Genomic DNA, 12,120 nt, shown 5'->3' on the forward strand with positions numbered 1-12,120 from the left:
GGAGAATGGGCCAAGGACAATGCTGGTTCGTGTGGCTCACAGAAACTTGGCTCCTGCTCTCCCTGGAGACTGTCCGTGGGCCACGTCCAGTCCTGAGCTTTCTGGAACCAATGCTGAGGCTGAATGTAATGGCCTGTCACTAGTGGACGCATGATCCAAGACAGGACGTCCCCCTCTCTGAGAACCCTGCCCTGGCCTCATTCCTGGTGACAACTCTGTCCTTGGAACATGTAGCTGTTCTGCTGCCTCAGCCCTCTGGCACTCCAGGGAACCGTGGAACACTCCTTGGCTTCCTCGTTAGAGTCCAAGCTCCCCGAGGACAGACAGTGTGGTCTCACGCTTAGCCCATAGGAAGCAATCAATGATGGTTTGATAAGCTTGAGGGAGAACAGGAAAGAAGCACGTGCACTTCCTGGGTCAGGAAGCGTTCACCAGGCATGCACACACGCATGAACACACGCACGCACGCACGCACGCACGCACCCAGTTTCGTTCTCGTGTCAGCATGCCCGTGATTCAGAGAAGGTACGGGAAATCAGCAGCCGGTGCACAAGGCCAACTGCACTGAGAGGCCTCAGGAAGCCGGCCCGGGGCAGAGAGAAGTGTCGAGGGGTCCCCATCAGGAAGAGCCGGGCTCTGGAAGCCCAGCAGGACGGAACATACAGCAAAGAACACCCAACTCCCTGAATCCTGAGGTTTTGCCCCCACTGGCGTAGCCGGAGACCCAAGGAGCCTCAGCAGGGGCTCCCTTGGTTAACGGAGAAATCAGTGGCTCTGTCACTCTGATGCAGGATCTCAGCTGCTTTTGTGTCCTCGTGGCTGACCCTGCCGTTTGCACTTTCCTGAAACAATGTGCCTGCTTCAGTAATTAGCCCTCGGCACTACCCAAAGTGACCTTCGCTGCAAAGGACTCCATCAGGCCGGCGCTAGCTGAAGGGCATACCAAGCTTCTGGAACCTTAATGATGTCTAGTACAACTTTCAAAATAGTCCCGGTGGCGGTTACAGCCTCATCAAGCCACTGGGTCTTCTGGGCTGGTCTCTTGGGCTCCTTTCGAGAAAGCTTTTGGCTCCTAAGATTTGGTAGAGCCAACAAGAGTCTGGCTGGACTTAGGACGTAGGCTTGCTCTCTGAGCTGAAAACAAGGGCACAGGGTGGAAAGGACAAGAGCTCTGTCGTGCAGACCGGCAAGGCGGAGGTTTCGAACTGGGGCCTTCCCCACAAGTCTGGGGGGTGGGGCTGTTGCATTGTACCTGTAACCGTGACGGCTTTTCGGCACCAAAAAAATGACTCTAGAGCTCCTTTACCGAGTTTTTATTTCACCTTACACAGCTCTCCCCTAGGATGTCTGAATCCGGGGTTCCAAACACGCTTTACGCAACTGTTCCCTGCTCAGAACTACAATTACCCTCCCTGTGGTGCACCAGTTTTCATTGTTTAAGAGCCAGATTGCGGGGCACCTGGGTGGCTCAGTTGGTTAAGTGGCCAACTCTTGCTTTAGGCTCAGGTCATGATCTCACAGTTCATGAGTTCCAACCCCACACATGGTATGGAGGCTGCCGGGAATTCTCTCTCTCTCTCTCTCTGCCTCTCCCACTCCCACTCTCAGTCTCTCTATCTATCTCTACCTCTCTCTAAATAAACTTAAAAAAAATTTTTTTAAATATCCATATTGTATCCCTTGCCAGTACAGACACAGAATATTTCTGAAAGGAAACAGAAAAAAGTCGAGATAGTAGTGTTTAACTGAGGAAGGAAGCTAGGGGATCCCGGATGGGAGGGAGACCTTTTCCTGATATGGTCTATTGCAACCTTTGGTGGAGACTGGTTTTCAACATGTACACCCATCACTTTTTCCAGGTAAATATAACAATATCCAGACATTTATACCCACAGAGAACAGCAGGACACTTTGTACTAATATCTCTACTATATGTGTGGCAGGATTTCGGTACCAAACAGAAAGTTACAGTATTGTGATCTTGGTTAGGGTCCTTCACTCATGTTCCCGGAGTAGGGTGGCTTCCCAAAAGCTTCCACGCCTCATCCCATGACTCAGTTGCCTGTATGAGTTTGGGAAAACGTGGAGGCGATAAAAAGAAATGACACCCCATAGAGTGATCTGAGGATTGGAGGAGAAAATCTACAGAGTATTTAGCACACGGCAATACTTACTGAAGCCCACTTGGCTCAACTATGTAGAGCTTTTTCCTTTGACCTGTTGATAGAGAGCCTCTCCAGGATTACGAAAGAGCCTCATTCATCCTGGTCATGAGTGGCAGTGACCTGCTTTCCTGACTTGACATTCTCTAACCCTGGAAACACTGGAGGCACTTGGCAAGTGCCTTCCTGAGCTGGAGACGGTGACTCATTGACCCCTGGGCTACAGAGCTTTCCAGAACAATTCCCATTAACCCTGGAGAAAATCTGTGCCTGAGAAAGGACACGGAGGAGGGACTCTGGCAAGTAAAGCGTTCTTCCCAGAAAGCCCTTCCCTTTGCTGCCCAGGAACATTGGACTGAGGAGGAGTTGTGGTGGGTCTCCCGCCCTGTGTAGTGTAAACAGGGAGCTGTCAGCAGTATGAACATAAGGAATGTGGGAGAAAAGTCAACTGCACTTCCCTACTGAAGGAAAAAAAATTAAAAAGCGCTCATGGAGAGTCAAAGTATGAGAAACAAAGAATACACAGTAACTAAACCCATTCTCAAGAACTTCTCCAGGCTATCAGCTTTAGGGCAAAGAAAAGCCAGTTGTTCTAGAAACAGTCTCTCTGTCTGATGGGAATAAAATTATAGGCTCTGTGCGTGGTGTCTCTCAGCCTCTCCTGGCGCCCCCATCTGACGAGGAACTTCCATTTTCCCTCAGTTAAGCCGTCCTTGACGTCGGACCTGAAGGTAAGTGTCCAATTCTATGCTACCTTGGCATTTTTTTAAGCTCTCAGATCAGACTTCACACCGGGGGTCTCTAGAGGGGCACTTTCTACTGGTCTCCCGGGTGGGGTAAAGGGGAAAAGAGAAACCAGGCGAAAGGTTTGACTTTTTTTTTTTTCTCTCTTGAACTTCTGCCAAGGTGTGCATTTCATTACTTGCCACACAGATCCAGCCAGGAGACGTCACTGCCCAAAGCTCTCCAACGCCAGCACGCTACACCCAAATGCAGATCCACTGCAGAAAGCTGAGAAATGGCAGCAAGCTAGCAAGCGTGGACACACACACACACACACGCACACGCACACGCACACGCACACGCACACACACACCCAGCATGGGGACGGCGGGAGGGAGACAGGACCAGAGTGACCTGTTCCAAGTGCCCAAAGGCAAGTGCAATAGGTATTTACGCTGGACCAACAGCCATAGTGAAGTCGGCAGCCCCAGGAGCTGCAATGCGGGGTGGGGGGTGGGGGGGTCCAGCCTCTCCCCAGGACACCATCTCCCCACCTCCCTCTCCTGGATGGACCCCAGCACTCGCCTCCTTGTCCCTGCGGGCGGTATCCAAGGAGACCAAGGCGTGGCCCCTGTGCTCGTCCTGGCCGCACTCCTGGCAGACGCACTGCCCATCGGGGCGGCAGAAGGCGACCAGCGGGCTGCGGTGGGCAGGGCAGGTGCGCAGGTCCCGGTCCTTCACGGGCTCGGTCAGCTGGTGGCTGTGCAGTTTGCTGTTCTCCCGGTGAGGCCGAAGGTGCTCCTCACAATAGTTCACCATGCAGGTCAGGCAGGACTTGACCGCCTTCACCCTGCAGGTGCCGAGACAGAAGTCACATAGGACCTCCTCCTCCTCCTCCTCTTCCTCCCCAGCAGCGGCGCTATCTGGAGCCCCCTGCCCTTCAGAGCCGCCGTCCTGTGCCTCTGGCTCCCCCTGGGGGCTCCCCAGGGAGCCCGTGTCCTCTTCTTCGGCCGGGCTGGCCGACCCAGAGTCTGGGCTGACAGTGGCCAGAGGGTGAGCGCTGATCCCGGGCAGTGGCCCTGGAGCCATGAGGTCCAGCTCGGCCATCTGGAAGACTCTGGCGGCGAGGCTGTCCTTCCTCTGCCCCTCGGGCCGGGATCTGCACAGCCCGAGTCAGACGAGAAAACCACGCCTAACTGACTGCAGCTGTCACAGGAGTTGAACTGTTTCCGCCCTCCCGGAGGAAGCCCAGTTAGTCATTAACTCTGCCCGGGGCTTGGCCGGCAGCCAGGGCCGTGATGACGAGGCGAGGCGGCTAGGTTATTCGGGCTGCCCGTGGCCACTCAGAACGTCTCCCCATGGGCTCCGGCCCCTCCTCGGGTCCAGCCCCAAAACTTCTATTCTTGCTTGAATCATTGGAACCCCATGGGCTCAGCCGAAGACCACGTGTGTCTGTGGCTGCTCCGGAAACAGAGATTCCTGAGCTCTGCCGTAAAAAGCCTGCGTCGCTTTACGTGGCTTGACAGGTTAAATTTTTTGTTTGCATTTTGTTTTGTTTTGTTTTTTTGGTTTATTTATTTTGAGAGAGCGCATGCGCAAGCGGGCTAGGGTCAGGGAGGGAGAGAGAGAAACCCAAGCCGGTTCTGGGCTATCAGCGGAGAGCCCCATGTGGGGCTCGATCTCGTGACCCATGACATCGTGACCTGAGCTGAAGTCAAGAGTCAGATGCCTAACCCACTGAGCCGCCCAGGCACCCCTATTGGCATTTTTTAAAGGGATCTAAACTACATTTTTAGAAGTCCTTACAAGGACGTCAACGATACGGCAGGCCCTTCCCATCTCATAGAACCAGACATGAGGCATCTAGGAAAAGGAGGATATACGCCTCTGACCCTGACCTTGGCCACATCACCTTCTCGCAAAAGTGTGTTCAGAGGGGATCAGAGAGTCAGGGAAGAATGTGTCTCCTTCAACATAAAGCTCCATTCAGACAGCTCTCCCAGGCCATGCCTCCCACCCCATGGTTCCTAGAAAGAGGTATGTCCCAAGAAACAGCCCCTTTGCCCACTCAATAAAGTGTTGCTGGACACAGCGTGTGAGTTTCCCCACACTGCCATAACAGTAAGTACCACAGACTGGTTTGATATAAACAACAGAAATTAATTGTTTCATGGTTCTTTTGGCTAAAGGCGAAGATCAAGGTGTCAGCTGGGTTGGTCTCTTCTGAGGTCTCTCTCCTTGGCTTACAGATGGCCGTCTTCTCCCTACGTTTTCATATGGCCTTCCCTCTGGGTGGGTCTCTGTGTCCTAATCTCCTCTTCTTATAAGGACACCAGTCATATTGAATTAGGGCCCACCCTAGTGACTGACTCTTCATTACCACTTGATTTTTTTTTAATGTGTTTATTTTTGAGAGAGAGAGAGAGAGAGAGAGAGAGAGAGCATGAGCATGTGTGAGCAGGGGAGAGGCAGAGACAGAGAGGGGGACAGAGGATCTGAAGCGGCCTCCACACTGACAGCAGAGAGCCCGATGCAGGGCTCGAACTCACAAACCAGGAGATCAGGACCTGAGCTGAAGTCAGACACTCAACCAACTGAGCCACCCAGACACCGCTTCGCTACCACTTGAAAGACCCTGTCTCCAGATACAGTCATCATCTTATGAGGTACTGGGAGTCAGGAATGCAACATATAAATTTGGGAGAGAAAGACACAATTCAGCCCATAACCCATGGCCAGAGGATGAGCCAGGAAGCATCCAACTCCTTAAAAGAAAGGCGCTCCCAGGCATCGCCACTGGGTGGGGATACACATTATTCTTCGTATCTGCCAGATGGGCAGCCGTCCCAAACATTCCAGAAATCCAGAGGCTGCTCGGAGTTGGACAGAACGGAGACTGTAGAAATCCTTCTCAGCTGCAGCCCTGTTGTATTTTCCACATGCATCGAATATTCCCATCCTGATTGCCTACAAGCAGCCCTTTCCAGCAATATAAAGTTTCCAAAGTGTCCCTGTCCTGAATACTGTCATCCACTGTTGAAGAGCCCCCCCCCGCCCCCCAAGAAGAGGTTTCCCTGTATTTAACTGCATGGTTGGTTTTTAGACGCCCTCAGCCAGGAGGGAAAGGAACTGGCTTCTGCGGGTTCACACTGTTCTCAGAACTTTCTCCAGTATTAGCGGACAAGGCTGCCTTCCTTCCTATCCTTTTTGTAGAAAGACAGTCCCACTGCAGCGGAACTGGTCCACCCACAAGCTTAGAGCCTTTGATCTTTCTCGGGAGGAGGAGGGAAAGTGGCTTGCCTGACCCGTTCCACAGCCTCCAGGGCTGATCAGAGGGCACTGAGACAGCCAGCCTGGTTCCCACCTAGCCTCTCTCCCCTGCCTCCCATTCTTTCCTTTGCCTTCTCCTTCCCACCCTCTCTCCTTCCTTCCTTCCTTCCTTCCTTCCTTCCTTCCTTCCTTCCTTCCCTTTCTTTCTTTCTTTTGAAACAGAGACGGAGAGCATGAGCAGAGGAGGGACACAGAGGGAGATACAGAATCCGAAACAGGCTCCAGGCTCCCAGCTGTCAGCACAGAGCCCGACGCGGGGCTGGAACCCACGAACCGTGAGATCATGACCTGAGCCGAAGTTGGACGCTCGACCCACTGAGCCACCCAGGCGCCCTCCACCCTCTCTCCTTTTATGCAGTTTCCCTGCCTGCCCCATTCTCTACCGCCAACCCTAAAGGGCAGTTGTGGGCATACTCAGCCCTTCTCTGCCTCCCCACTGGAGCCTAAGGTAGCAGAGGGTCCATGGCGGCCTGGAGGACAGGAAATCTGAGTTTCAGTCCCAGCCTGGCCTGAGAATATATTTTGTCCCCACAAAACGTGAGCTTCCCCATGCATAAAATGAGCATGTCAGCCTCCGTCAGGTCTAGCAAACAGACGCCTGGTTGGGCTCTCTGGGGGAACTGTGTTGCCTCTGAGTTCACGTCCGAGCTTACTGGGAGAGTGGAGGTCCTCTGGGGGCCTGCGTCTAGCCCTCTGGGGACCACAGGATTCTCCACGGCTTCTAAATCCCCTGCACCCCCCGGCCTTGAAGCAGAACCTTCCAGATGACAGTGGTGGCCCTGAGCTCTGAGCCTTCTTCCTGGGGAGGTGACGCGTTTCACTAGGCCTCCAATACCCTGGCTCAACACTTGGGCACCAGAAGACTGGGGCTGACGTCCTGCGGATCTCTGAAACCCGCAATTCCCTGCTGAACCAAGCGTTCCCCATAACCACCCCTCTCCTCCTGCTGCAGCCCGGGGGCACCCCAATATCCTCAGTCTTTCTCAGACAGTTCCCTCTGCCCATTTGACCTAACTTGCATTGGGCTTGTCCCAAAGTCTCCTGCCACCTCTCAACTGGCTGTGTTCCTTCTCTCCCCTTCACGAGCCAGGGCCGGGTGGGCATCGTCCATGCTCCCCAATCACAACACGCAGACGGCTGTCCCCCCCAGCCCTCCTGTCTACGGACCCCCCCACACACACTCAGCCGCCGGCCTCTACCCACCTCTCCACCATGCCCCTTGTTCATGGGACCCTGCAGCTCCTGGACCACAGCCTCCATCTCCAACCCTGCCCTGCCGCCCTTCTCAGAGCCTGCACCCCTGCGTGTTTCTGTGGCCACCTCATGGCTGAGGACCTTTTCGTCAGCTGCCCACTCTATGGTCACACGTGGATTTTTTTTTTTTTTTTTTTTTTTTTTTTTTTTTTTTACTGTGGTAAAATACACGTGACATCAAACGTGCCCTCCTTAACCGTTTTGGTGACGTTAAGTACATCCGCATTTTGTACCGCCCTCACCGCCATCTGTCTGCAGACTCCTTCCCTCTTCCCCAACTGAACCTGTCCCCATTCAAGCCTAACTCCCCAACACTCTGCCCCCACCCCAGCCCCCCCGCCGCAGCCAGCCTTTGACGTTCTGCCTCTGTGGATCTGATGATTCCAGGTGCCCCCACATAAGTGGACTCATATGGTCTTCCTCCTTCTGGGTCCAGCTTGTTTCCCTCGGCATAAGGTCCCTAGGGCCCATCCCTGGTGTAGCCCGTGTTAGAATTCCCTTCCTTCCTCACCTACGCGTTTTGCATTCACCAGAAACCTCTGTCTCCAAAATCAGGAATGGGAAAGTTTATGCTCTGACTATACCTGTAAGCTCCCTCGCTTAAATGCCCCATGGGGTCGCCTGGGTGGCTCAGTTGGTTGAGCGTCCAATTTCAGCTCGGTGAGGATCTCACGGTTCGTGAGTTTGAGCCCTGTATCGGGCTGTGTGCTGTCAGCCCGGAGCCTGCTTTGGATCCTCTGTCCCCCACTCGCTCTCTGCCCCTCCCCCGCTCAAGTTATTTCTCGCTCAAAAATAAATCAACATTAAAAAGGAAAAAAAGCAACGCCCTTCGGAAGAAGGCGCCTCGGGTCCAGCAGGCCAATAACGCACTGCCCCTAGCCAGGTCCTCTTTGTCATCCCCTGCCTCATGTCTTCACGTTCCTCTCAGCTTCTTTTAGATTCCATGACTCGGCACAAGCACGGTCCCCTTTCCACCCTCCATGTCAGCCTCCTGGCAACCCCCAGAATGCCAAATAGGCCCCCTTTCCACCTTCCTTGAGCCTGCATTTCAAGGTGAGGGTCATTGGAGTAAAATCCCCAACTGCACAGAGAGGCACCTGGTAAATTCAAGATGGATGGATCCATGGATCATTAGTTACCCTCCAGCCCCACGCCCCCTCCCCCCTCCCCCATTGCATAGCCATCCTGCTGTGTTCTTCTAGGTATGCTGTCTCTTCCCTCCCTCACTTCTCAACCCTCTTCCTTCTTCCTACCTCCCCTTTGTGCAGAGGATCTGGGCTCATGCTTTCCGTGCAAAGTGCAATCGAAGTCACTGCTCCTGTCGCCTCTCCCCTCCCTCCCTCCCTCCCTCCCTCTGCAGTGGCAGCGCGGTCTCTAGGTCTATAAAAGTCTAAGTCCTTCCTCAAGTGCAACGGACTCTCCCCTCTTCCACTCGCCTTAGCAGGGACTCTGCCCTTCCGTTACACTCCTTCCTGCGCCCTTATTCTGGCCCTCTCCACTGGATAGCTGCCGTCAATTTGCAAACATACTCTAGTATTTTCCATAAAAAGAATTTTTTTTTTCTCCTGAACTTACGTGCCCTTAACAACTCAGACCCACGGGTCTCAACTTCATGCCCCGCCCCCAGCAAAGTCTTGCCAGACCACTGGCCTTTTTACCCCGCCCCCCACTGTTTATCCAGCACCTGTCACTTGAGTGAATGAGTGAATGACTATGTATCATTTGTGCTATAGGTCTGCTGAATGCGTGCATGAATGAATGAATGAATGAGGGACCCTGTATGGCTCGCCTGCCCCTACAGGCTCCTCTGATCTGCCTAAGGTCCCTTCTAACTAGAAGGTGGACTCTTTCTGACCCTCGTCCGTTTCCTGTTCCAGGCTCTTGTGAGGAGCCGGGGCTCTAACCGAAGCCATCTGCCTTCCACGGTCACTGAGAGAGAGTCTTGCTTGACCCCTCCAGCAGCAAGAAGTGACCCCGAAGTTCTGGGTGCCATTCTCTTCCCACTCCTGACTGTGGTCAGTTCAGCTCTGACCTCCAAGTCCTGTGGGGCATTGTGACGGCTGCAGGGCGTTGTGACGGCTCCTTCCACCAGGATATGATTCTACGCAATTCACTGAGATCAATTCAGGCAAAGGGATGGTCCTGTGGCGGCGAGGCTCGGTCCAGGGTTAACTGGACACCACTCACATCCACCCCAAACTTTTGCCCTTGTATATAGTAGAGTGTCTCTCTCTTCTTTACAAAACTAACATGATGTCACCTAGGTATCCTTTTCTGAGTCAGACCTGCCTCCAGGAATGTGAGAGCCAAGTGGTGGTTTGGTATTCCTTTCCAGAATTAAGGGAGGTTTCACTACCTAGAATTTTGAGGATTTGAATTCTAACAAGCCATTTTCTAACCAATTTGTAGGTAGGCAGGTCATTATTAATCTTTCTTCTCCAGCTGACTTTGTGACAAATAATCCCACAAACTGGCAAACTCCCTAAAAGGTATGTAAACAATAAATGCCAACTGATTCCCTCCAGTTTGCTGGTTTAAGGTCATCTCCTTGGGGAATCTGGAATAGTTCAAAAAGAGCTTTCTCAACCCAAGGACTCTACATGGCAGTTTCTGGCTAAAGAAACTCCTCAATCTTTTCTCCTAAGCAAACAGCTTCCCATTTGTCTCTTCAAAAATCTCACCAGAGGCACCTGGATGGCTCAGTCAGTTGAGCATCCGACTCTTGATTTCAGCTCAGGTCATGATCTCATGGCTCACGAGTTCAAGCCCCGTGTCAGGCTCTGCCCAGACAGTGCATAGCCTCCTTGGGATTCTCTCTCCCTCCCTCTCTCTCTGCCTCTCCCCTGCTCTTTCTCTCTCTCAAAATAAATAAACTTTTAAAAGAAAAAACAAAAATCTCACCAGATTTTTTTCATTTGCGTCTCTGCTGAGCCACACAGAGCTGTGATTCACAAAAGTAGATTATATCTGTCCATGAGCCTGTAGAAATTAAGAAAAATCAGTCCATCAGACTGAGAAAATACAAATAATATAATGAAATCGTCATAAATCTGAATTTGATTCATTGTAAGGGATTACACTTTATTGAGCTTGTGTCCTGTGCCCTTTTCTGGAACGAAACCCCTCATCTTTTATGAAACTCTGGTGATAACAGCGTGGGTGGAGGTATCTGGAAGAGTTACGTCTAAGACAACCCTCCAAATTCACTCTGCCATTTTTCTGCCAAAGATCCCAACGTCTGGGAACCACGGAACCAGAGGATAGATCATTCTTCCAGAAACCAGCTCACAATGTTCCTGGTTCACCTGGGGATGGGAGCCCCATGGACTTTCTGGCCTGGGATCGTTATCAGCAAACTGATCCCCAGCCCTCCTTTTCTCCTAAAATCAGAAGATGGCCTCTTGGATTGTGTTTGGTGGTTGGTTCTTGCTGGCAAAACAAGAGAACAAACTGAAAGGTAGAACAGAGCTTAAGGACCCGAACGATCATGGCACTTAGTTTTGGCACATGATGGTTATAAGCAGCCCTTACCCCAGCCCCCTAGCCTCCTATCTCTTTGTGGTCCCCTCGGGAAGGAAGGGCTGCCCCAGGGTGTTGCACAAGCCTTCTCTAAGTCACAGGGACATCCATGGTGGTTCGGAAGACAGGGTTGCACACTCAGATAGGGTCTGTCTTGCCCAGCGCCCAGCGAATGCCTGAAGGCCTCCTGCTTTGGCTGGAAAAAAACAGCCCAAATCAGCTTCAACTCCTCTTTACCTACAGACAGCCTCCAACTGTCGGCGACGCAGAATTTCCTCTGCCCTTCAAGTCCCTCTAGCCAGACTAAAAATCAAAGTAACACGAGGCTGATAAACGGGAGATCAAATTAGCTTTTGTACACACGGGGCATCCAGGCAGACTTGGAAATTGCAAAGACAGTCAGGCAAAGTGAGGTGTGTATGTCATTCTGAACTAAGGAAAACGGGGTAGGGAGGAGTCTGGGGCTTAAAGGGAAAAGAAAATGCAATTCAGAGGAAGATGCCAAAGAGTTAGTTAATGTTTGGTAAATAAGTGTTTGCTGGGCCACTCAGAAAAGATGACACGTAGAGGACTTTGATCAAACAGGTCTTGCCGGGTCCCTCTTGTCCACCGTGCACCATGCCTCCCCATCCGTATTACTATGCAGCTCTCTGCTCTCCTGGAGCTTTTAGGCTGAATTCTCTTAGGCAGTTGTAGGGGAGGTAAAAACCTTCTCCTGAATCTGCTGGGGTTTTTTACTGCATTTTTTTAAATGTTTATTTATCTTTGTGAGAGAGACAGAGAGAGAGAGCACAAGTGGGGGAGGGAACAGAGAGAGAGAGAGAGGGAGACACAGAATCTGAAGCAGGCTCCAGGCTCCAAGCTGTCAGCACAGAGCCCAAGGCGGGGCTCAAACTCACAAACCACGAGATTATAAGGGTTAAACTGTAGTGTAGGGCTAACCTGTAGCTGGAGAGATAACAGCTTCGTTTTGACACTGAAGGTTAAGAGATAACAGCCTTGCTTTACTCTTGTAAATTACACTTCATACTCTTGTAAATTAGGCTTCACCAGCTAAGGAAACCAAAGTTCAAAGCATCAGAGGCAGGGTCAAGGAGATCCACTGGTTGCAGAAAGTCTAAAATAATCACCC

At 52.1% G+C, this 12,120-nt stretch overlaps 1 protein-coding gene across 3 annotated transcripts in view; it reads right to left on the bottom strand.

Annotated features, from left to right (window-relative positions):
• TRIM16 (tripartite motif containing 16) overlaps positions 1 to 12,120 on the bottom strand; it is a 41,654-nt gene that overhangs the window by 14,963 nt on the left and 14,571 nt on the right. Inside the window, exons 4-5 of one of the 3 annotated variants that reach the window (XM_043583184.1) lie at positions 10,371 to 10,448; positions 3,471 to 3,735 (exon numbers count right to left, since the gene is read on the bottom strand). In XM_043583184.1, the coding sequence (XP_043439119.1) occupies positions 3,471 to 3,735; positions 10,371 to 10,384 (279 nt within the window). In that variant the 5' untranslated portion in view covers positions 10,385 to 10,448. Of the gene's footprint in view, positions 1 to 3,470; positions 4,478 to 10,370; positions 10,449 to 12,120 lie in introns of those variants that run through there. The other 2 variants (XM_043583183.1, XM_043583182.1) reach the window with 2 other exon arrangements.

The sequence above is a fragment of the Prionailurus bengalensis genome, chromosome E1, assembly GCF_016509475.1.
Source record: "Prionailurus bengalensis isolate Pbe53 chromosome E1, Fcat_Pben_1.1_paternal_pri, whole genome shotgun sequence".
NCBI lineage: Eukaryota > Metazoa > Chordata > Mammalia > Carnivora > Felidae > Prionailurus > Prionailurus bengalensis.